General features: G+C 32.1%; 2 protein-coding genes across 15 annotated transcripts in view; one reads left to right on the top strand and one right to left on the bottom strand.

Moving 5' to 3' along the window:
• Nucleotides 1-4787, bottom strand: part of LOC127714107 (C-Jun-amino-terminal kinase-interacting protein 4-like) — a 117646-nt gene extending 112859 nt beyond the window's left edge. For all 14 annotated transcript variants that reach the window (XM_052220069.1, XM_052220077.1, XM_052220071.1 and 11 more), the window contains exons 1-2: nt 4428-4787; nt 546-666 (exon numbers count right to left, since the gene is read on the bottom strand). In XM_052220069.1, coding sequence (XP_052076029.1) covers nt 546-666; nt 4428-4724 — 418 coding nt within the window. In that variant the 5' untranslated portion in view covers nt 4725-4787. The remainder of the gene's footprint in view (nt 1-545; nt 667-4427) is intronic.
• A 126-nt stretch (nt 4788-4913) lies between these two features.
• Nucleotides 4914-27030, top strand: part of LOC127714115 (uncharacterized) — a 31071-nt gene continuing 8954 nt past the window's right edge. The window contains exons 1-15 of the mRNA XM_052220091.1: nt 4914-5098; nt 6259-6359; nt 13578-13647; nt 14199-14329; nt 16255-16343; nt 17891-17990; nt 18605-18648; nt 19047-19124; nt 19686-19882; nt 20729-20796; nt 21623-21729; nt 23464-23569; nt 24446-24545; nt 24935-24974; nt 26293-26344. Coding sequence (XP_052076051.1) covers nt 4933-5098; nt 6259-6359; nt 13578-13647; nt 14199-14329; nt 16255-16343; nt 17891-17990; nt 18605-18648; nt 19047-19124; nt 19686-19882; nt 20729-20796; nt 21623-21729; nt 23464-23569; nt 24446-24545; nt 24935-24974; nt 26293-26344 — 1449 coding nt within the window. The 5' untranslated portion in view covers nt 4914-4932. The remainder of the gene's footprint in view (nt 5099-6258; nt 6360-13577; nt 13648-14198; nt 14330-16254; nt 16344-17890; nt 17991-18604; nt 18649-19046; nt 19125-19685; nt 19883-20728; nt 20797-21622; nt 21730-23463; nt 23570-24445; nt 24546-24934; nt 24975-26292; nt 26345-27030) is intronic.

Here is a 27030-nt window from a genome sequence, read left to right as displayed (position 1 = left end):
ATAAAACAACATCAAAGACTATTTAACTAGATTTTTTTTATTAACAAATCAAAATGTTTGATTCAATGCTTGAAAACTAATCCTGGTAATTGATCTGATTTCATTTGCTTAAATTTTTTTTGAGTGAATTTTCCATGTCAAAAACTATCATTGAGCAGATGCCACTTTTTGTGCTAAAGAACTTTGGACAATAAATAGAACTGAAGTGAGTAAGATGTTCTTCTATTATAGAATCTAGACCAATACATTAGTTAGTACTTTTCTTTATAGAAAAAGTTATTGAAATTGCTTTATAATTATCAAATTATATCACATAGTTTAGTGTCTGACTCTTCTTGAATCCCTTTCAGATTAAAAATAGTTTCTGTATATACCTGTACATAATACCCTGCATAATGTGTTAAATTATTGTTTCATATTCCTTATTATTCCTGTAGTGATGTCCTATTGTTTCATATTCCTAATCATTCCCATTGAACTATTATTTCATATTCCCTATCATTTAGAAGTATAATAATAACATATATATATGAGGGCTACTTTACCATGATCAGAAGAATTTTTAGCTTTCAGCTCTAACATTCTGACAATTGATTCTAAACTTTCTATTTTTTCTTGAAGTTCTTTCTTTTCTCCTTCCACAGAATCTTCCATCTCCAAATATTTCTGTAAAATATAAACTCATAAATGCAAACATCGTGTACTTATTAACACAGCCTTTAATCTAGCATAATAGTTTAACACAATTATTATCCAATATGTTGTTCTAAATGTTGCAAATTGCACAATGAAAATTTGACAATTAACTTCTTATAAACTTCCATTTTTTTAAAACAGTTAACTACATCATGTACATGTACATGTACATAATACTGCAACAACTTGGATTATATAACAAGTTCTGGATATTATATTGGATTTTTTTTTTAGGGAGGGGGATTTACAATTGCAAGTAATTAAAGAATAACAAGGCAATTTGATAGCAACTTTTTTGGATATCATGGATATATTAGTCGTCTATGAGACAGAAACTTGAAATAAGAGTTTTAAAGGTAAATCCATCTTGCAACTTCCAGTTTCTGGTAATGTCACACACTTGCAAGGTTTTGAAAAGCACCAGTTCCAAAACATTTGGGGCAAGACCCAGCCCCTTCTCTTCTCACATGCATCAATTTGTGTTATGCTTTAATCTGAAGTCAGTTAATACTTATTAGATCATTATAAATAAACTATTTGAATTAGGGTTGACTGACTGATCATGACACCATGATTATGGGCCGAGTTTACCCTTATTTTTGATGATTGGATTATTTCCCTTGGAAAATGGCGGCAAAGTGTTTATTTCATCACACAAGTTGTGTATTTCCTTAAAACAGCTGTCATATTCAGGATTGTGAACATTGGGATGTATCAGGCAATTGATTTATATCATTTGCAACACTAACTTCGCTTTTGACACGAGTTCAGTTTATTTTTCACTTTACGACGGAAATAAAATGACTTAGGGTCGGCGCTCAAAAATAGGGACGGTCGGGTAACCGTAAACACATATATTTTTTGTTTGCCTTATCAGTGGGTGGGGGGGGGCTCTTCAGAATTAGGATTAAGAAAATCATAATTTGGCTGTTATTCTACCTACATGACTTATAAATTACATTAACTTTTCTACACGGGAGGGGAGAACCAGGTGAACCCCCATTTGACATTTGGAAGGCCTTGCCATCTTAAATAATAACCAATCAATGATTGTTTACACTGAAGAAATTACAGAACTGTTAAGTTTATTTAAAAACTACTGACTGAGTTATTATTTTTGAAAGCATGTAAATGTCTAACACTTGCTGTGATTTATTTTTCATTTTTCTCTAAAAATCTACAATGTACATGTTTTCTGTGATGTAAGGTATTTACTTGTTGTTACTTTAATATCAATTAACTAATTTAATTTGGAACTTAATTTAATTATCTTTGTACAAAATGAATTTAAAATACAATGTACTCCCAACATATCACTGTCCCTTTAAATATCAGGAACTATTTTCACAGAAAATATCTTTACTTTATTTAGGCCAAGTAAAATTAATAAATAGATTTTCATCCAGTTTTTAAAAAAAAATGGGACGGGTGGGAGGATTTAATTTTTTAATTTTTATTTCCTCCTAAACCCTTTTGTGAAGTGTTGTTCAAATACAAGAATAATAATAAACTTATATCATGTATATATACATGTAAGGCTTTCTACATTATTTTTCAAATTTTTAAATTAATATTTCTGATTAGTAACCACTTTTCTGCATGTAATTACCACTTTAGAAACCTATTTTTAGTAAATAGCAAAAACATGTAGAAATGTTCTCTGTGCTGAGTGTTCTTGCATTTGTTTGTACTGTATGCCTGTCACGTAGTGTTGTCATTTTAGGGGTATTTTTAGCATTGTGGTATAAGCGGGAGGTTTGGCTAGCATTAAAACCAGGTTCAACCCACCATTTTTTCTTAAAATGTCCTTTACCAAGTCAGGAATATGGCAGTTGTTATCTACAGTCCGTTTCTATGTAAGTTGGCGTTTGCTTTTGTTGTAGTTCAGTGTTTCTGTTGTTCCATTGTTTTCCTCTTAAAGTTGATGTGTTTCCCTCTGTTTTAGTTTGTTACCCGGATTTGTTTTTGCTTCATCGAATTATGACTATTGAACAGGGGGGAAGCAAGTTAACTCGTACCATTATAAACTCGTACCACAAAAACTCGTACCAAAAAAGTTAACTCGTACCACGAAAACTCGTACCAAAAAAGTTAACTCGTACCAACGTAAACTCGTACCACTGGGAAGTCGTACCAATCAGAACTCGTACCACTGCAAACTCGTACAATTAAAAATATATTCAAAAATACGAATGATTATGTTTTATGATTTTTTTTGGTAAACTTAATAAAATAATTGAATTACTTGAAATTTATACTAGATTTTAATGAAAACTTTGACAAAAATACGAATGTTTTATGATTTTTTTTTTAAGCTGTATACAAAAAATTAAAATATCTTCTTTGTTATTCTGCCAACACTACCATTACGCCTACTGGTCATTCACAATACCATTAGTCACGTCATTAAAAAAAGAGGGACGAAAGATACCAGAGGGACAGTCAAACTCATAAAAAAGACAAACAGACAAATAATAGTACACAAGACACAACATAGAAAACGAAAGACTAAGCAACACGAACCCACTTAAAACCGAGGGTGATCTCAGGTGCCATTTCATTTATCAACTACTTTTCAAGAAAGAGCGATGCATATCTTTCACTACAGGTGATACATATAAATGAGAAGAATTATCACGCCAGATAATGACCTATCATTTATAAGAAATATAAGCATGGTCTTATTCTGCTACAAAGTGCTGAATATTGTATAAAAATAAATTTCATACTTTCTAACTGTTGGTCATAAACAATTTTAAACCTTTAAAACACAATAAATAAATTCTTTCATTAAATAAAATTCCTTTTAGAAACAATAGAAAAATACCCAAATCTATTCAATGTTACTGATTTGGAATGATTAAAAATTAAATCAAATAGTTGTCAGTAAAAGTTTAAAAAAAAGTCTATTCAAGGGAGACAACAAAACCAATCTGCCACGGTTTTCTCTATCCAATTAGACAAGGAAAATTAGCTACACATTGGTCATTGTAATTTCAAATTATATACATTTCACAAACTTAAGAGGTATTGAGTGAAATTAAAGTATATATTCATCATTAAACACCATTTGAATGCATTTAAATAAGTTGGTACGAGTTTACAATGGTATTAATTTACCGTGGTACGAGTTAGCAGTGGTACGAGTTTTCATTGGTACGAGTTTTTTTTAAGTGGTACGAGTTGACATTGGTACGAGTTTACAATGGTACGAGATAACTATAATTCGAACAGGGGTATACCACTGTTGCCTTTATTTAGACTACCTAGATCAAAATTATTTTGCTTTCTAAGCTATGAATTGTAGTGCCCATAAAATGAAGCATATGCATTGGTATGCAACACAAATACATGTATTATGAACAACACAGTTTGAGTTTTCATTTCACTCTGTAAACTGTGTTGAAATCTTTTTTTTTTTATAGGGTTGATGCTTTTAAGATTCGTATGCAAGGTGCAAATATAATTATATTGTAAAACAGGAACTGAACCGAAAAGAAGAAGTTGTTTAATGACTCTATTGAGGGGCTGGGGACAGAGGGTGTTTGCTGTTCTATGGTCTGCAAATAGTCAAAAAATATCATGACCTAAGGCTAAGAGCTACGGTTCCACAGCTACATTGCAATAAGCTATGAGTAGGGGGTTGTGTGCGCCGTTATTAATCCCTTGGTGCTCATGAATCTGAAGCAATATTTCTCAGCTTTGAAAACTAATATGTTTTTTGTAAATACCTGGTCAGCCACTTTTCGGAGCTGTTTTTCCCTTTCATACTGTGTCAGCAACTGCTCATTATCATCTCTCAGAAGTTCTAATTCTACATCAGATTCTTGTTTATCTTGAAGTGCCTGATCCAAACCTTCTAAAAGGCCGACAGTTAATGGCATTAATTCTTTGACTACATCTTCGTCGTACTTTTTAATCATCCTTTCAAATTCTTTGTAAACATTCGTGGCAAGCGCTGAAACCTTTTCCGACATGACATGGCCCTCCTCGTTAGTTCCATACACCGTTTCAGCTATCTCAGCCATTTTTAGATTTTTTTCAATCAGCTACAAAATATATAATTAAGTGCCAAAAAAATAGCTACATTTTGTTTAAAAGGAAATAGTTCTGTTTTGACGTCTGAGCTGTCGTCCATATTGACAAGTTGATGTATAAATTAATCATGTGATGTACAGAGCATGCGTTCTGAAATAACAAACCATTTCCGGTTTGGGGGCTAATACAAAAACAAACATGACTGGGTTCAGGCACCTCAGGAGAATTTCTGGTGCTATTTCGAAGTTAATTGCACCAGAAAAAATACGAGTAACACACTTAAGATTTTCCTCCCAAATACTGCAAGGCAAAACAGTCAGAATAGGATGTGCCTGCGGTTTTTGGGGAGATACAGCTGTGGCTGGTAAGAGTTCAAAGGTTGTATAAGGTCAATTCGTCCCATGAAGAAACGCCCCAAATTTTAACTTTAGAATTTTTCATTAAAATCCATATCATTTTATGATTCTAGCAAAGAGCAAGGCCATATACAAATAAAGCTAAATTTCAAGATTTTTGATTGACAAACAAGTTCACAAGGTCATGATGCATTTCTCAGACTGGTTATGAAGTTTAATATTTAATTGATTGATTTTTGATTGCTCTGTTGCTTTTACGATGCATCAGCAATGAATTCTAATGAGTCTTAAAACTAAATCCGTTGGATGACGTGTGTACTGGTTAATACTTTAGTCTGGGAGAACATGATTTATTTATTAGTTGTAATTGGCTTTGATTTCAGTTACTGCGAGTACTTTTTATTTCGGTGCTTTGTGACTATTGTTTTTATGTTTGTTAGTTGTTTTTGTGTCTCATACCAACCTTTTGAGTTAAGCCAATAGCAACTGTTTTCACTGTTTATTCTTATGATGTGCTGTTACCCCACTGTCCTAGATTAGGGGAGGGTTGAGCGGCTCACAAACATGTTTAAGTTTAACCCTGTAAATTGTTTTGTTATAAATTAGACATTAGTTTTCTCATTTGAATTGTTTCATATTTTTCATGTCTGGGCTTTATAGCTGACTATACAGTTTGGGTTATTCTTATTGTTGAAGGCCCTTTCAGCCAGGCCTATAATCATGATAATTGCTCATTGTTGCTTATATCTGCTTCATTTAAACTCAGGTGGATAGTTGTCTCATTGGCAATCATACCCCATCTCCTTTTCCAAAAGATGAATAGCTGTAATCTGATTTACTAAAAAGATATGCAGGTTTATGAAAATTTAGAAAAATTGACAAATTAAAAGCCATTTAAAATGATTGACAAGATAATAAACCTGTCTTAAACAGAATGAAGAAAAGGCACAATGATGCTTTGGCATCTCCTACAAAAATTGGCTTGTATTGTCAGGAAAATAGCATGATGTAGTGACATTCTATTTTGATTTAGAATAAAACTTTATACCCGATCTCTGTTTGTTTAAATTTTGTTCTTCATTTATTAGAATTAGTTTATGTTTTTTAGCTCCTCAATTGATCTATGGTACAAACATAGACTTTCTATAACTTATGTTTTATTTTTTAGCCCCTCAATTGATCTATGGTACAAAGATAGACTATCTGGTGTTTGATTACCTGTCAGAGATCACAATGTCTCTGTTAATTTCAGCTAAACATAAGTATCCTGTAAGTAGATTTCATTTACATATCCCTTTAAGCTCATATTTAGATACTGCTGTTAATTACCATCTTTCATTCATGATGTTTGAAAAAAGAAATCCCCTGAAAACACAAGCCATTATTAATCTTAGGGACATTATAGTTTCATATTTGTTCCAGATGTCTTATCTGACATCAAGTCATTGGTTTGATTTTCTCATGTCAATTGTTTTATAGTTTGTGATATCAGAACCTAAGTCCTTTTATAGTTTACTATAGTATAATTTGGAATAATTTGTGACATCTTGACACCCTTTTTGCAATATTTTATAGTGAATAAATGCAGATCGTTGCCATGGATACACTGAAAAGAAATGATAATTCACCATTTTAACTAATGTAAATCAAATCTATGGAAGATACTGATCACAACTTTCATGCACATATGCAAGTTGAAACAGTAAGCTTGAAATGTAAGAAACCAAGGTAAAGAGGGTCTGAGTTTTAATTTTTTTCCTATTAATTATATATAACTGTAAATTGCTATTCCCTTCATTAATTTCACATAAACCAGCAAACGTCTTATTTGGTCATTTATGATTTTCTCAGATTTTGGCTATATTTTGGAGAATAAGATATATATCTGAGAACCCCATATGCCTACCCATAACCGAAGATAGGCACAATTGGTATAACTAGAATATTTCTAGAAAGAAGAGTTCTTCCAAATTTAATATCTGAAGACCCTCAAGATGGTTACTTATTATTACTTAACATTAACTTTTACAAATATTGGCTTTATTGGTTTATGGAAAAATATATTATTAATTCTTTTGAAATTTTTTTTTTTTTTTTTTAAACATATTATACTTTATTTCTTTAAAGCTGTTTATAAATCTTCTAAGGATACAGCTTTCTCTTTAGAAGCCCTAAGTACTATAAATAATAGGTCTAGGGTTACCTATTCATACCAATACTATGAACTAAGTACATAAATATAAATTACAATTTACAATTTTCCGGAAATATAACAGTGCTTTTCCGTATATTTTAATTTATTAATAAATCGTCCTATATAAGTAATACATAACAAAACCATGTTGTTGGGATTTTATTACACAATTTGTGAGTATATAACTATTGCTCGTTAGTGTCACGAACATGTAGTTGTATTAATCAGTTATACAAGTTTTATCTAAAATACTTGCAATTTGCTGTTGCATAAAGCTTACTTCTTGTTTCATTGCTTTGCAGTGGTTTACTCTTGACAGAAATTCATATTTAAAAATAGAGAACACATTTACTTCTTTTTCTTTTCTATTTGACAAATAGTATGCTTTATTTATACTAAATAATACTATTGTTATAAAAAAATTAATTTCATAATACTTTTCATCAGTTATTTTATATCCAAGTATTAGGTTTTCTAAGCTTATGATATGATATCCAATTTTAAGTTTATTAAGAATTAATCTAATACCTTCCCAAAATTTTTTTAAATATTTGCAGGTGATAAAGAAATGTTCATAATTCTCATTAACATTGCATATATTACATAAAGAAGTATCAACTATTTTCCAAGTTTCTAATACTTGTTTACAGGGTAATATCCAATGTAACAATTTCCACCTCAATATTTTCAATTTATTATCTTTTAGGTATTTAAATACAAACAGTAAATTGTGTTTTATCTTCAAATAAATATCATCAACTTGCAACATATTTTTCCACTTTGCAAAACCTATTGGTGTTTCTTTGTTAGATTGTATGAGTATATTATATATATCTTTTGTTGTTACTTTTTGTAACTCATACTTTTTATGATTTTTACTTACTATTTCTAGTTTTTTATTAAAGTAAACTTTTGTTTGCTTTGATTTTTCATCCTTAAGTAAATTTAACCATTGTTTTGGTATTGCCTTTTTTAGTTTTGTATATTCTGAGAACCAATTGCAATGAGATGATAGTTTTTTTAATATCAAATTTTGAGAAATATCCCCGTTATCATCTAGGATATCATTAATATATATTATATTATTTTTAATCCATTGATTATAGACTAGACATTTACCGTTTAATTTTATGTATTTGTTTCCCCATGTTATTTGTTTTCTTATTTCAATAAAATTATTTGGAAAATTTTCTATTCTACTGTTTTTCCATTTCACCCAAGTTTTAATCATTTCTAAGTAAAAAGGAGTTACGTTATTTTTCAAATTCTCTATGTCTTGTGTTTTATCTATGTTCATGTAGAAGATTAAGTAATTTTTTCCTAGTTTATCGAAGTAGAATTGAGGAATAACTTTCCAGTTTGGTAACATATCATCATTGTTAACTAGTCTTTTAATCCAATTATATTTTAAAGATTCAATATATTTATCTATATCAATCATATTCAATCCTCCATTAGCATAATTTGTACAAACAACAGATCTTTTCACTTTTTCTCTTTTATTGTCCCAGATAAAGTTAAATATTATTTTTTTAAATTTTGATATGCATTCCTTATTAATATTGATTAGTGATGCTAAGAAGGTTAAGTTTGGCACTATTAAAGACTTTACAACCGTTATTCTGCCTAAGATAGTAAGTTGTCTTTTAGACCAATCTTTGATAATTTTCTCTGATTTAGTTAACTGTTTTTCTAAGTTTAGTTTTTCACATTCGATCTTATTATGTCCAAAGTATACTCCTAAGCATTTTATTGGCTTTGTTGACCAGTTTATATTTTCATATTTGTCCCTACTACTTTTAAGATTTCCTAACCAAATACCTTCTGTTTTATCTCTATTCAGTTTAAGACCAGATAAAGAACCAAATATCTCTATTATGTTTAGGGCTACTTTAATTTCTTTTTTTGATTTAACAAAAATTGTTGTGTCATCTGCTAGTTGAGTTAATTTTAAACTATGCGTTTTTTTATCTAATTTGATTTGTATACCTTTTATATTGTTATCTTGTCTTAGTCTACATGCTAAGATTTCTACTGCCATCACGAAAATAATCGCGCTGACCGGACAGCCTTGTCAAAGGGTGCAGAGATCCAACCATTGTTTGTTACACATCCTTTAATATTTAAGTCTCCCAAACGAAGTTTGGGAAGACTTATTGGTTTTGCTCAGTTCTTATTATTATTATTATTATTCTTCTTCTTCTTCTTCTTCTTCCTCTTCCGCCGCTTTTAAATTTGAACTTGTCCGCACCCGTTCTCCAAAACCGCTTGTCAGATTAACTTAGGGTTTCACAATATGCTAGACTAACATGTCTAGTGGTGCAATCAGGGTTTTGTTTGTGCATTGGGGTTTATAAAGGGGTACTTTGAGGGGCAAAAAGAAAGGAGGGTTTTACTATAGAACCCTATGGGATTTTATTTTTTTAAATTTTCAAATGATTATAAATTGAAAACCGTTTGTGATAGACACAATCTTTTTAATTGAAAATGTTCTAAATGATAAAGCACTTTAAATGAAATACAGGGTTAGTCCCCAGGGGTCACCCCCACCCCCTGCCATTTAAGAAAGTTCTAATATCTTTTAAATGGTTGAGACCCCCACCCCTAAACCATATATATTCTGGTTTGTCATGCTAAGATGGTTTGAATGATTTACAGGGTTAGTCCCCAGGGGTCATCCCGACCCCCTGCGATTTGAGAAAGTTCTAATATCTTGTAAATGGTTGAGATCCCCACCCCTAAACCATACATATTCTGGTTTGTCATGCTAAGATGGTTTGAATGATATACAGGGTTAGTCCCCAGGGGTCATCCCGACCCCCTGCCATTTGAGAAAGTTCTAATATCTTGTAAATGGTTGAGATCCCCACCCCTAAACCATACATATTCTGGTTTGTCATGCTAAGATGGTTTGAATGATATACAGGGTTAGTCCCCAGGGGTCATCCCGACCCCCTGCGATTTGAGAAAGTTCTAATATCTTGTAAATGGTTGAGATCCCCACCCCTAAACCATACATATTCTGGTTTGTCATGCTAAGATGGTTTGAATGATATACAGGGTTAGTCCCCAGGGGTCATTCCGACCCCCTGCCATTTGAGAAAGTTCTAATATCTTGTAAATGGTCGAGATCCCCACCCCTAAACCGTATATATTCTGGTTTGTCATGATAAAGCACATCAAATGAAATACAGGGTTAGTCCCAAGGGGTCACCCCCACCCCCTGCCATTTAAGAAAGTTCTAATATCTTGTAAATGGTCCAGATCCCCACCCCTAAACCATATATATTCTGGTTTGTCATGCTAAGATGGTTTGAATGATATACTGGGTTAGTCCCCTGGGGTCATCCCTACCCCCTGCCATTTGAGAAAGTTCTAATATCTTGTAAATGGTGGAGATCCCCACCCCTAAACCATATATATTCTGGTTTGTCATGATAAAGCACATCAAATGAAATACAGGGTTAGTCCCCAGGGGTCACCCCCATCCCCTGCCATTTAAGAAAGTTCTAATATCTTGTAAGTGGTCAAGATCCCCACCCCTAAACCATATATATTCTGGTTTGTCATGATAAAGCACATCAAATGAAATACAGGGTTAGTCCCCAGGGGTCACCCCCACCCCCTGCCATTTAAGAAAGTTCTAATATCTTGTAAGTGGTCAAGATCCCCACCCCTAAACCATATATATTCTGGTTTGTCATGCTATGATGGTTTGAATGATATACAGGGTTAGTCCCCAAGGGTCATCCCGACCCCCTGCCATTTGAGAAAGTTCTAATATCTTGTAAATGGTGGAGATCCCCACCCCTAAACCATATATATTCTGGTTTGTCATGATAAAGCACATCAAATGAAATACAGGGTTAGTCCCCAGGGGTCATCCCGACCCCCTGCCATTTGAGAAAGTTCTAATATCTTGTAAATGGTGGAGATCCCCACCCCTAAACCATATATATTCCTGTTCATCATGTCTCGAACATTTGAATGACGTATACGGTCAGTCCCCAGGGGTTCCCCCCACCCCCAATGGTCTAATATCTTGTAAATGGTCGAGATCCCCACCCCTTAACCATATATATTCCTGTTCGTCGTGTCTCGAACATTTGAATGATGTATAGGGTCAGTCCCCAGGGGTTCCCCCCACCCCCAATGTTCTAGTATCTTGTAAATGGTCGAGATCCCCACCCCTAAACCATATATATTCTGGTTTGTCATGCCAAGATGATTTGAATGATATACAGGGTTAGTCCTCAGGCATCACTAATGCATATACTTTACTGGACCAAACCAATTTTCACTGGACTTTGTCCAATGTCAGGCGACACTGGAAATTTCAAATTATGGGATCTTCCTTTGGGAGACTTCGTAACAGCATCCTGTTACAATCATTTCTTGTTGTATATAAGGTCTGTATCCAATTTATAATAGAATTTTGTAGACCAAATTTTCTTAATGCACTGTACATAAACTCCCATTCTAAGGAATTGAAGGCTTTCGAAAAGTCAAGAAATAAAATTGCTCCATCTACAATTTTTTTTAGCCAATTGTTACCAATCTTATCTACAATTATTCAAATGGTGTCTAATTTTGTACTTTTATCTTGTGAATTCTTTACTGGCACATTAAACAGAATGGAAAGGTAAAAGTCTTATTTATGTTTTTTTTTGGCAAGTGCAGGGCTATTTTGAGTCCAACTGTTGTTGATTGTCTCTTGCTAACTTATTTAATATAAAGTATTAATGGTACTATAAAATTGAGAATGGAAACAGGGAATGTGTCAATGAGACAACAACCCGACCAAAGAGAAGAAAACAGCCCAGGGCCACCAATGGGTCTTCAACACAGCGAGGAAAATCCCACATCCGGAAGTGGGCTTCAGCTGGCCCCTAAACAATAATGTATGCTTAATGTTCAGTGGCAAATATTTTATTTATGTCAGCATGATCAAGATGATAACAAGTAGAAAAATAAATCAAACCAGTTCCACATGAAATATAAGATTTAAAAGATAAACAGAAACCAAGTTTTTGGCAAGTGATGCAAGCTGAGCTCCTTGCAGCTACTGGATGTTAACATATGTTCTTCTTATGACTAGAAGAAGCATTACTATACAATAAGGTACATTGCATAAGGGTTGTAAGTAAGACACAGAGTGTTGTGCAAGATGTATACTTATGAATTATGGAAATATTTTGATTTGTTTGTTATTAAATACAGCAATGTTTATGGTTTTCAAATGTGAAGTTTAAAATATTTCTGTTAAAAATCTTTCATGTCTTTAGAAAGATATTTTTTTATGCAAAATTATTCTATCACAATAAGTATACAAACTTGTTCCGTTGTTGTTTTGAAATTTTTTAAAAGTTAAATATGAAACTGGTGAGTGCAACATTCTTCTATTTTAGTTCAATGGTCTCTTTTACCTTTCTTTACATTTAATAATGGAATTGATGGCAGTCATGAGAAAACACATGTAGATGGCTAAATTTTCAGTCTTCCAACTGATTCTAATGAAATCAGCCATCACACATTCCTTGTCATGAACTTGTAAAACAATTGAATGTTCTTGTTATGGAATGATAACATAGCATTATAATATTTCATGTAAAACACACCCATTAATAGCATTTAGTTTTTTACATAGAAATATGGCTTAAAAATTCAATTGTAATATTTTATGGCAGTTATATATCATGTATATGTTGTGTACAAATTGTAATGTTGTACAAATTACAATTTGTACAGAATTTTTGTACAAGTTATCAGTGTTTTATGAACTGCTTAACACAAATGGATGATACAAGCACACAGTCTTCTGTTTTGCATATTTCTGTTATATTTCCATGACTATATGACATAGTCTAATACTGAGCATTGCTACAAAAAACATTATAAGAACACAAAAAGACTTTTTATGAATATGATTTTGGTACAAGGAGAAAAATAAAAATAGAATTTAAACCATTCAGGTGTACTTATTTCCAGTTTGAGGACAATGAGAATAGCACTAAATGTTAGGTTGAAGTATATAGATTTGAATTTAAGACATAAAGCTGATAAATTTTAGAAGATAAAGTTTTATCACCTGGTGCAAAAAGGTATGTGTCAAAAAACTTATAACTTGTACAAAAATCCTGTACAAATTATAATTTGTACAAACTTACATCTTGTACACAACATATATATTGTTGTATTTTTATTTTGGACAATATTCACCAATACTAGTAAGTACATTAACAGCACACTATACAAATCTATACAGTAAATTATTATAATGTATTTTATTGTAGAATTTAGGGTATGCACCTGATTTTGTACAGATTTGTATGGCACCATTTATCAAAGATATCAAGTCAAAAGGTAAAATTCTATAACAAATAAATGATTGACTGTCGTTTTATTGCCAATAAGAGAGCAATATTTATCTAAGCAATAGGACAATTTAATTTACATCTATTCAGGTCACCATTTGTACTGGACTCTTTTGGAAATCAAAATATATAAGTCAATATAAGAAATACAATTTGTAGTTATTCCATGTATAAGGTTTTATTGGTAAGTGTTTGTTGACTGCATTAAAAATGCATCTCATTTACAACAGTAATGTTAGGAACGGCTCTCCTTCAATTATTACTTGCAGTTTTATTTTTGCTTCCAAGCTCTTTCCCTGAAATTAACTAAAATACAACCTGCCTAGAAAATTTCCTGGTTTACTTATAAATTTAGTAATTGATTTGGACTTACAACTGTTATGATTAGAGCAACACTGATGAGTCTCTATGTAGACAACATACTCATCTGGAGCAACACTGATGAGTCTCTATGTAAACAACATACTCATCTGGCATACATATATTATAAGCCTGGTATCTTTGATGAATTTTTACAATATACAACTCTTTGTGTTATAGGTATAAAAGTTATAAGTAACGCTGGAGGGGTTAATCCACAGTCCTGTGCTGATGCTTTAAGACAGATATGTGCTTCAGTCGGTGTTGAAATGAATATTGCTGTTGTAACTGGTGATGACTTAATGCCTAAGGTATAAAGCAGATACTATTACACTTTAGATGTATGAAATATGTTCCTTTGGATAAACAAAATTATTTGTAAGAAAGCAGAAGAAATCTGAGAAGATTTTTTTCTTAAACTGTTTCATGATGAATGAAAAATAAACTTCAAATAGAGACTAAAGTATGATTTTCCCTATATATAATGAAGATTCATACTTTTCAGGAGAGAATATTAATATGGAAATTTATGACATTAAAAGATTTCTGCGAACTCTTACTCTATCATAATGCCATAAAAATTCTGCAGAAACTTTAATATCTAAAACAAGACTATAATCATTGACTGCATATGGTAAAAATCTTTTCAGGGAATTCTATATAAAATTGAGAATGGAAATGGGGAATATATCAAAGAGACAACAACCCGACCAAAGAGCAGACAACAGCCGAAGGCCACCAATGGGTCTTCAATGCAGTGAGAAAAAACCCGCAACCGGAGGTGGTCCTCAGCTGGCCCCTAAATAAAATTGTGTGCTAGTTCAGTGAAAATGGACGTCACGCTAAACCCCAAAACATATAAATGAACTAAAATTAAAAAACATTTGTACATTTTTAGCTCACCTGACCTGAAAGGTCAAGTGAGCTTTTCTCATCACTTTGCGTCCGTCGTCCGTCGTCCTGCGTCCGTCGTCCGTAAACTTTTACAAAAATCTTCTCCTCTGAAACTACTGGGCCAAATTTGACCAAACTTGGCCACAATCATCATTGGGGTATCTAGTTTAAAAAATGTGTCCGATGACCCCGCCAACCAACCAAGATGGCCGCAATGGCTAAAAATAGAACATAGGGGTAAAATGTAGATTTTGGCTTATATCTCTGAAACCAAAGCATTTAGAGCAAATCTGACATGGGGTAAAATTGTTTATCAGGTCAAGATCTATCTGCCCTGAAATTTTCAGATGAATCGAACAACCCGTTGTTGGGTTGCTGCCCCTGAACTGGTAACTTTAAGGAAATTTTGCCGTTTTTGGTTATTATCTTGAATATTATTATAGATAGAGATAAACTGTAAACAGCAATAATGTTCAGCAAAGTATGATCTACAAATAAGTCAACTTGACCAAAATGGTCAGTTGACCCCTTAAGGAGTTATTGCCCTTTATAGTCAATTTTTAACCATTTTTCGTAAATTTTTGTAATCTTTTACAAAAATCTTCTCCTCTGAAACTACTAAGACAAATTTAACCAAAATTGTCCACAATCATCATTAGGGTATCTAGTTTAAAAAATGTGTCCGATGACCCTGCCCGCAAACCAAGATGGCCGACATGGCAAAAAAATAATACATAGGGTAAAATGCAGTTTTTGGCTCATATCTCTGAAACCAAAGCATTTAGAGCAAATCTGATGGTATAAAATTGTTCATTAGGTCAAGATCTATCTGCCCTTAAATTTTCAGACCAATCAGGCAACATGTTGTTGGGTTGCTGCCCCTGAATTGGTAATTTTAAGAAAATTTTGCAGCTTTTGGTTATTATCTTGAATATTATTATAAATAGAGATAAACTGTACACAGCAATAATGTACAGCAAAGTTAGATCTACAAATAAGTCAACATGACCAAAATTGTCAATTGACCCCTTAAGGAGTTATTGCCCTTTATAGTCAATTTTTTACAATTTTCATAAATTTTGTAAATTTTTGTAAATTTTTACAAAATATTTTCCACTGTAACTACTGGGCCAAGTTCATTATAGATAGAGATAATAGTAAGGAGCAAGAATGTTCAGTAAAGTAAGATCTACAAACACATCACCATCACCAAAACACAATTTTGTCATGAATCCATCTGTGTCCATTGTTTAATATGCACATAGACCAAGGTGAGCGACACAGGCTCTTTAGAGCCTCTAGTTCTTCTTGCCTTTGTGTAGTATTTTATTGTTAATTTCAGACCAAAGAATTGATAGACAGTTCAATAACTGATATGGATTCAGGTGAACCATTTCCAAAGACTATACACAGTATGAATGCCTATTTAGGGTAAGTTTCTTATTACATAAAGTAATTTACATAAAAGGGTATTCACTCTAAATAGAAAAATAATGGAGATGTGGTATGATTGCCAATGAAACAACTTTTCACCAAATTTCAAATGACATGGATGTAAACAATTGTAGGTTACTGACCATCACTGTACTGCCTTCAACAATGAGCAAAACTCTTACCCTAGCTGTATAGTAAGCATTAAAAGGCTGTGCATGAAAAAATGTGAAACAATTCAAAAGAGAAGGCGAACAACCTGATTTGTGCTAAGAACATTAATGAAAAACAAATATGGCAGACATGGCCGAAAAACATTTTTTGATTTCTGTTAATCTGTACTTTCCAGATATCAAAGTGTTATAATCTTATCCTCTTTAATGCCCACAAATCAAAAGGTTCATTTCACAAGGCTTATTTTAAGGCTTGTGATTCTTGTCAGGATTTCTTTGATAGTGGTTTTCTGCTTACATGGAACCTTTTATTGAATAAAGAATTCTTAATGGTAAAATGAGGTCATCTGTTAGAAAGTTTTACTTACACCACGATTATGACTTGGTTGACTCTATTGTTGAAGACGGCATGTCCAATGTCTAACAGGAGTATATACAATATGACAAGCTCTAAATGTTCAAACTCAGAAGACTATAAATATTGTGAATAAAGTGAACAAAAATAAGAAAAGATCTTAAGAAGATATTTAGTAGTAGTTGAGTGAAATATGCTATTTTGTTGCATGTCAGGATTGAATTATTGTGACATGCACAATGGCTGTGATGTGGCCTCTTATCTGATTAGGAAACAAAAAATATTTCGTAAGTGCACAAGATCTAGTCATTGAGTTTTATAATTTGTCTAATTTTGTCAGAAAGATTGAAGATTCCTTTTGTGCATTCTCATTTTCTCCACTTATATGTTTGATAACTTAAAATTATGCAAACATATAAATGTTGAAAATAAATAATTAACATTGAATTAATATTTCTATCTCTGATTAGTATGCCATGCTTATGATAGTAAAGTGGCTTTATGTTTTCTGTCTGTGCATCCCTCTGTTCTTTAATCCATTAAAGTATTGGTTTACGATAGTTTGTGATCAAACTAAAAATTTGAAACTTATTGTACATGTTATGAAGTCAACAATTTTTAAATATTAGGGTTTTGACCCATATTTCACACTTCACTGATCATGGAAATATGACAGGTTAAAGTTTTGGTCATCTAAAAAATACATTATCTTTGAATGAGAACTATGTGTCAAAACATATCATAAGCAAAGAAAACATTTTGCTCATTGTTGAAGGCTGTACAGTGACCAATAGTCATGATAGTTGCTTACATCTAGATCATTTGATCTCTGTTGGATAGTTGTCTCATTGGCAATTACACCACATCTAAAATTGAGAATGGAAACAGGGAATGTGTCAAAGAGACAACAACCCGACCAATGAGCAGAAAACAGCTTCTGCTTGTTTTTAAACAGTCAGAGTTACAAATGTTCTTTTTACATGTTTGCTGATATATAAATTACTGTTTCTGTTTTGAAGAGCTGGACCAATAGCTAGAGCTTTGGATCTTGGTGCGGATATTGTTATAACTGGCAGATGTGTGGACAGTGCTTTAGTTCTTGGACCCCTGCTGCACAATGTAAGGTGATCACATGCTTTGAAAATCTCTCTACACTAACCTTTGAGATATTGTTCCTTTGTATTGATTTGTGTTATTTCTCTGGGGTCAACACGTACTATGTGGTGTTGTTAAAAATATTTGCAATTTAGAGATGTATAAAAGGAGATGATGTCAATCACACCGCAACCAAACAGTACTAAGTCCAAGATGAAAATCTAAAGATCAACATTTGGTTTGATACAAAAGACAAATGGTACTACCATATATATATATATGTCAAGCTCTAAATCACTAGAGTTGAACACTATATGCAAAGAGTACAAATTAACAAGATACTACCAGAGATTTGCCATCAACACTTGAAATTTTGTTTTATATTGTCATTTTATGATTTGATGGTTGCAAATATCAGTTTTGCCTGCTCAGTTCCATTTCCCCTGTAAAACTGCATTTGTAACTGCCAAATCCTGAATTGACAGCAGCCAAGTTCGGCATCACCAATAAAACTTCATTTATAGCTATCAAATCTCATTTGAGGATGGCAATGTTTCAAATACAGAACTATAAAAATGTGTACCGGTATATAGAAGTGGTAAAAACTCTTACAGTATACTGTTTACTTTTTATTACAGTTCCAATGGAATATGACTGATTTTGACCACTTAGCTGCTGGCAGGTTTGTATTTCTATATAAAACATAATATGTGAACTTGTGATCCCAATGTTATGGTGCAAGACAAATGTTTCTTCATCAGATAACTCTCGAGATTAATTGTTTAGATTGACTGATTGATTAATTGTAGGTGTTTAACGTAACTATCAGTGCTCTGAAAATTGACAATGGCATTATATCATTTTAAAATGTCAGTATAAATTGCTAACTTCACTTCAATAACAATAAGTTTAAATGCTCATTGTAAAGATGTGGACAAATATAAAACCTACCCATGTTAAAATGAGCAAAGAGCATTGTATGAAAATGTTATTTCATAAATATCAATATATCAAAGGAAATACAATTTTGACCACTTGAAACATGGGTACATAAAAAAAATCAGCATTTGAATCTTACAGCTTGGCTGGACATCTGATAGAGTGTGGTGCACAAGTAACTGGTGGAATATTCACAGACTGGAAAACAGTCCCTGATTGGTGAGTAAATCATTTACAGACTGCAAACTTATTTACATGGGGAATTTCTTAGAAGACAATGAAAAAAATACTTTTTTAATTTCAATCAAAATGTTTTCTAAATAAAAGCTTGCAGGGTACTGTTAACATTTGGGTATAAGGTCAAACTTGTTGCCAGTTAAAACATACACAAATGTAGCTCCATTAAAGACCAATTTGATCCATTGCCACTGTCTTTGTCATCTGTCATATGCTGACTTTGAACATATCCATCTTGATAGTTATAATGTATGATAAGTCCTTTCAATAGAAATTTGTGAATTTTGGCAATAATTTGGAAGAGGAAATTTTTGATATTGATTGGTCAGTCTTCAGATTACTTCTCTGAATCATCTAACATGACTAAGTAGCACTCTGTATAAGAATATGAACATATTTTAAGATTTCTCGTTGAAGGAACAAAAACAGATAAATGTATATTTCAATAAAGATTTAAGAAAGCCTCTTTTATAAAAAAGAAAAGTTCAATGTGAGTATGAGGCTCTTAGGGGCCTCTAGTTAATGACTTTTAAATTTTTACAGGGAACATATAGGTTTTCCTGTGGTAGAGTGCAGTGCTAACGGTGATTTTATTGTAACTAAACCACGAGGAACTGGAGGATTAATCAATGAAGCTACAGTTAGTGAACAGTTGGTATATGAGATCGGTGATCCAGCACATTATTTTCTTCCTGATGTTGTCTGTGATTTTACCCAAGTACAATTAGATGAAATTAATTGTAAGTTACATGCACCATTTGGCTTCTAGTCACCAGATGATATTGTAAATTAAAATATTAGGGTCTTCATATATGAACAAATTTTTGTTCCATCTTTCAATATTGTTAGATTAATATATGTTTATCATGTTCATGTTGTTCATTCAGTACCAAGTCAGGATATCTGGACCATGTTTTGTCCTTTTGAACATTTTTTTGGGAGATGTTGGTGGTTGATTTGGTCTGAAATTTAAAAAAAAATGTACATGAGGCTAAACATTTATGTGTTTGTCTGAGCCCGTGATTTTTCAACAAATAGAAATTTGCATAGCAAATCCTGTTTTGGAAAAGTTACTATAGTAATCTAATCTTAACCACCATTTGATTATTGGAATTTTAAGCAACAAGTTAGATGACTTTTGTTAAGCCAGAAACATTTTGTTAGAGGTAGCGAGAGAAAGGATCCTACATTCTGTTAAAGTTGGCATTGTCAACATTTAAGTTCAGTCTGTGGTTAAAATTTTTTGTATGTGTTTAAAATAGCTAGTTTCAACCAGGCTTTTAAAAATGTTCACTTTAAACAGATATAGAAATAATCTTATTTTCTATGTTACTAAAAAGCCTTCAATGTACTAATGACAAAGGTTGACACAAACGTTCTATTGATTTTAAGAGTTATGTCCTCAACCTATGTACACTCCTTAAGTTTACTTAAGACATCATGTTAACTAGTTGTTTAGATATATTTCTATGGTGATATGTTGAACTTTTAAAGCAGACATCAGAAATATCATTATATGTCTTTACTCTTAAAATAAATAATTTGTTGATCTCTTTTTAAAAAAGTTTTTTTATTTTGTTTGATAGCAGGAACTGATGAAGCTGCAGTGTTTGTTACAGGAGCCAAAGGAAAACCACCAACTAGTCAGTATAAGGTAAGGCAACTTAGTCTATCTCCCTATTTTTATGCTGGGAAGTGTTTTCATTTGTAGTTACTTATCCATGCCATTTTACTCTAACATGTCAAATTACCAGGGTCTGAGTTTTATAGTTCAATATCCCTGTCTTATAATATCAGGATTTTCTTGTTTCTGAACTGATGACATGACATAGTGTAAGTCAGATCAGGACTGCAATAAACAATTTATTTCCCCATAGGCGACAATGATAGCCTTTACAGAGATACAGACTTTATAAAGTTGATTTTTTTTTAACAAAACCTTGTTAGAATTAAAGAAAAATTAGTCGGACATGATTTGTTGGTCCAAAAAATATAGGTTCCCGTTGCTTTTCTTAACGTAATTTGTACTTATCTCCCTTGCCTATCAATTTTGCACTTAAAAACATGTGTCTCATCCTGGCATTGAAAACACATCTCAGTTCCGTTAGGGCTAAGGAAAATATATTATTTTGCGTTTGGTATAATGCAGAGTGCAAGAATTCTCTAATAAAAAAAAAATAACGGGTGCACATATTGACCAATCATGATTAGCCATACTCTTAATTCTGAATACCATGTTATCTTCATAAAATTGCTGCGCCCATGATATTTAATGGTTGATTGTAACCTTAATGCTCTTCAACTTTTACTTTATTTGGCTTTTAACTAAATTTGAGTGTCACTGATGAGTCTTTTGTAGACAGAATGTGTGCCTGGTGTACAAAATTTTAAACCTGGTATCTATGATGAGGTTAATTGAAAGATACAAAGACTATAAGAATCACTGATAAGATATAATTTAATGTTTATATCATTTTCAGGCAAGTGCAACTTATGCAGATGGTTATAGATCAACAGCTGTGGCAATCATGGGAGGTCCTAATACCAAACAAAAAGGAGAGAAAACAGCAGATCAAATTATTAAAAGGTGAACACACTTTAAGTTACAGCAAAGTTGATATTAAAGAATTTTCAAGAAAAAAATCTTTTCCTTGTAGTTAGGGTTTATCATTTCCCTTACAACACCATGGTATATTGTGTCGGTCTGCGACCAGGTTTTACAAAATTTAATCATAATAAACACGGCTCACGCTAGCAGGCGACAGGGGCGACAAAGTTGCTTTCCCGTCCGTCACTTCGCTTTGCCCTACCGTCAAAAGCGATATCTAGTTGCCCTGGTGTTCACAATAGTCGCTTTACGACTTCCTTACTTTGGACAGACAATTTTTGTCTCTGCTTGATGGAGTAAAAAAAGCGAGACATAGGTATGCTGTTTCCGGCGGCAGCAGCGCCGTCAACAATGTATTAGTTTGTGATTAGGTCTAGTTCATGGTGAACCACTAGTGGTAGGTTAATGATATTTGGTATGCAGTTGTATTAGCATTGGCACATCTCATTACCATGGAGATTATTTGGCCCTGCCCCCTCAGTCAGGGTCCATTGACTTTGAAACTTTGCTTAGTTTACATGTATTAGTTTGTGATTAGGTCAGTTTATGGGTAACCACTAGTGGTAGGTCAATGATATTTGGTATGCAGTTGTATAAGCATTAGCATATCTCATTTCCATGGAGAATATTTGATCCTTACCCCTCAGTCATGGTCTATTGACTTTGAAACTTTTGCTTAGTTTACATGTGTTAGTTTGTGATTAGGTCAGTTTAAGATGAACCACTTATGTTAAGTCAATGATATTTGGTATGCAAATGTATTGGCATTTGCAAGTTTCATTTCCATGGAGATTATATAGCCCCCCCCTAATTATGGTTCATTGACTTTGAAACTTTTACATAGTTTACAAGTTTATGTTTGTGTTAAGGTTTGTTTAAAGGGAACGACTTATGAAAAGTCAATGGTATTTGGTTTGCAGTTGTATTAGCATTGGCACATCTCATTTCCATGGAGATTGTTTAGCCCTGTACCTTCAGTCATGGTTCATTGACTTTGAATATTTGCATCACTCACGTTAAAGTATTGCTATTTTAATTTCAACATTTGCATTATCAAAATAACAAATAGGCGAGACATATCTCTGTGTTAACAGTTTATTTAATGTAACAGGGTAAAGGAGTTTGTTCATACCTTAGAGTATCTGGGACAGGGACATCATAGCCTAGGAATCACCACAATATATTAAACTCGTAGTAAATCATGCAGCTAGAAGTTAGTTCCTAAAAAAAGTACAATAATGTAGAAGTGATTTTTTATTATAAATAATAAGAATAACCAATTAAATTTTGTAGTTAATACACTATTGTGCAATGCGTGATAAGGAAAGAGAAATTTGTAATGCATTGGAATGCATTATATTTCAATATTTATCAGTAAATATTGGATTTTTTTAATTAAATTTGCATATTGATATGGATTAGGTAAATTATTATCCCCGGTAATATTTGAAAAGAAATAAGGGTAATCTTACAATGTCAAAAATAAATGTGGCAGAAATTAAGCAAACATCGCAAAATCAACTTTTTCTCTTTATTTCTTGCTTGTAGTGCTCTATTATCTGCACCCCTTCCTGGCTATTTTAATTTTAGATTAAAAGACTGCAGATCATACATGCTTGCATACGGTAAAATCATACGTAAATCTGTTGATTTAATTTGAACCAATACTTCTTAAAGGAACTTGCAGTACTTGTAATCATTATTTATTTCCAGATGTAGAAGAATATTCAAGCAGTTAAGTTTAGAAGATTTCAGTAGAGTACATATTGAAGTTTTGGGTGCAGAGCATAACTATGGACCAATGACCAATCTACCACAGGTAATTTTACAATTTTTTATTTATTTATTCTTTAACTCAGAATTTACTTTTTTTGATACTATGGATCAATATTATTCTTTTGTTTCAATTTTCATAGGTTTCTTGCGTACAATTGAACCAAGAATGTGAATATTCAACGAAGAAAATATGTCTCATAGGCTTGTATGAAACATTTGCAAAACTACAAAATTAGATATCTACAAAAAATACAATTTGTCTTTAATCCACCAAAATTGGTACTCACATATATAAATAAATCCATATGTCATTCTGAAGTTGTATTTCCTCTGATCAACAAAATCTGTACTGGCATACCAAATATCACTGAAAATAAAATGCTGAAAGGTGGAGCAAATACTGTCGATTCATTTTTATTTTTATTGGTACCAATTTTTGTGGATTGATGAAAAAATGTTCTTTTGTGGTTTTGCCAAAGTCTGCCTAGAAGCCTAGAGAAAATTGGTACTTTGTTGAACATTTAGATTTGTGGTTCACCTATACGCACCAAATCCGCGAAAATTGGCCCTGTAAAAAATTAAAGAATATAGAAATGAAAACCGCAATCCAGACCCTCCTATATCAAGAACAAATATATTATTTTTTTGGCTCTCCATGCTCTCCACTTCTTACTTTTTTTTGCCTTTTTAACTTTTTCTATTCAAGCGTCACTGATGAGTATTTTGTAGACGAAACATGCGTCTGGCGTACAAAATGTTATCCTGGTATCTATGATGAGTTTATATTGATCATTGAAGAACTTCTAAAACAATAGACATAAAGAAAAACACCAAAAACTATCAAAGGTCCAACTTTGCTGGAGTAAAAAAGTTACTGAATAAAATTAGTTTGTAAACAATTTTAACTTTTTCCTTTCAGGGCAGCAGGGAATCAGTATTGTGGTTAGCTGTCCATCATCATCAGAAAAAAGCTTTAGAATTCTTTTCTAAAGAAATAGCTCCAGCTGGTACTGGCATGGGTAGGTAACTCACATTATAAGGAACCAGGTCACATGTAAGATTGAATAAAGCTTATATATGTAGCAGAGTTTCATGTTAGAAATTGTGAAGCCTTTTTGCTTGTTATGTAGAACAGTTGTTGGCATTGCTTCAGTGGCTTCATATTTTATACAAAAAGATTTGGTAATCTGTCTATTTTAATTTTTATATAAGTTCATAAAAAAATAATTTAAAGCATGTGTTTTAAGTGTACCAATCTCTGTTAGACCTTTCAGTACATGTTTTTTAAAAACTAACTTCTTTTCCAAACAAAAACAGTGTTTTAATTTTAAGTTATTGCTGTAAATCTCAATAGAAATAAATTTCAATTATTGGTGTTAAACTCATTAGATATTCTTTATTATAATAGCTCCAGGACTTACAGGCCTGGTTGGAGGCAGACCTAGAGTGTAAGTTATGTAATACTGGTACATATTGTTTTCATTGTGCTTTATTTAAGAATTAAATGTTTCTTTTTGTAATTTTATTGGGGTGTAAAAGCATTGACCGAAGCACATTTTAAAAATGTGTGCAGGATCAAGGCTTTTACAACCCTATAAAATTACAAAAAGCAGCATTCAATTCTTATAATTACATTTTTATGTACAACAATGAAATTACAGATATAGCAAATTTTCCGTTTCTTTTCCAATGCATTGTAAAGAAGTAGTCATGAGAAGCATGTGTTGTCATGATTGTTGAATTTTATTGCGGAATACAATTCGATGTTGGAATGCCTCATGATTGCTTTCAGCCAATCAAATGTTCTTATGAAATATACATGTAATTTTATTATGGTAACTTACAACAGACATTTTCAAAATGTTATCCTAGTTAGCCTAGTGTAAATTTGTCTGTGTTCAAGATGGATCAACAGTACATGTATATATTTCCTGAGATAGAATTTTCTTATACTTTTCCAAAATGAAGATTTTACCATGCTTTTTTCAAAAATATGATAATGAGTAAAGTTCATTGTCCTATTTTTCAAGCTATTAGTCGTGCAAATTTGCCCAATTTTGCACAGATTAATCATGAAAAAACATTTTTTTGTGATTATAAAGAAATTTATGAGATAGAATTTTGAAATAAAATATGAGAAGATAGGTTTATAAAATATAAAAATATAAGGAAAAATGCGGTCAACTAATTTTTCTTGCTTGAAGTAAAGAATGAAAATTTCTTTGACATTCCTTTAAAAAGTTTTCTAAAAGAGTTATCTCCCCTTATATGAATAACTTGAAAAATTGAATCAAACAAATACAAATGTTTGGTATCTGTTAAAGCAGTCTAAATGATAACAGTCTTACATATTAAATGCCAATCTGTATCAAAAATTTTAAGCAAAGAACTATAATGATTGTGTATTGCTATTTTACAATCCAAGAAAGGGGTATACAATTAATCTACCTTTAAACAAAACACTTACTGCAATTTTCCTTGTAGAACAGGTCTTTACAGAAGTTTATTATTTTGAAACAACAAAATTTGTTTGACATACATGTATATATTTAAAGGATATGGGTTAATGTTAAACTTGTAAATGTTTTGAACAAAATCTTCTTGTTAATAGTTATACATGTATATTTATGAGAAAATATGGATTAAACATCTTACATGTAACTTGTGTACATCAGTTGAACTGTTTTCATACAAAAATGTATGTGAAAAATTTGGACTGATTAAATTGTGTCAAAAACAAACTTCAATTTTTCTTTTTTTTTACAGATCACCAATATTGAGACTGTTTTCCTTCCTTTATCCCAAAAAAGATATTGAGGTATGTATGTAAAATCTCGCTATAAAAAATAATTAAATTGTTTACATTAATGTGAGAAGATCTTGAGCTATATAGATATCCACCATCTTATTCCTCTCTCACTCTCTAGAAGGATTGCAAGTTGCAAATGTGGCATGTCTCATTTAAACTTTACTTACAGGTAAACCATTTGGAACTGGAAAGTAGGAGATCTCCCTCTTTCAAACTCCTTTTATTGCGTGGTGACCTTTTTTATCTTTTTTTGTATAAGATACAAAGTATTTTAATATTTCAGCACAAATGAGACATTTCTGAGTATCCCCATTTTTTCTTGTTCCAAATCTTCATTAACTTTTAACAGTAGAATGAATTGTTTAGATTAATTTAAAAGCAGCTTTATATTTATATCAAATTTAAATTTTGATAAAAATAAATAAAAGGATATGTGGAGTGTATCAATGATACAGCTACCCAATAACACAGTGCACAAAAGACCAACATACTGTCTTCTACAATAGACAGGTGACAATACAATTTATTATACTTCATGTCAAAATGCCAGATTTTGATTGGTTAATACGAGGGAGACAATTTACTCTATCCCATGGCAAATACTCTATTACCCTTCACGGAGACACTTGCTCAAGTGTGCGCTTTAATAAATACGGATTATTGTTATGTACAAGACGACATAGTTTATTACTTTG

This window comes from Mytilus californianus, unplaced genomic scaffold (assembly GCF_021869535.1).
Source record: "Mytilus californianus isolate M0D057914Y unplaced genomic scaffold, xbMytCali1.0.p SCAF_9, whole genome shotgun sequence".
Lineage (NCBI taxonomy): Eukaryota > Metazoa > Mollusca > Bivalvia > Mytilida > Mytilidae > Mytilus > Mytilus californianus.
The sequence above is the reverse complement of the archived record's forward strand: the minus strand, read 5'-3'. Positions and strand labels throughout refer to the sequence as shown.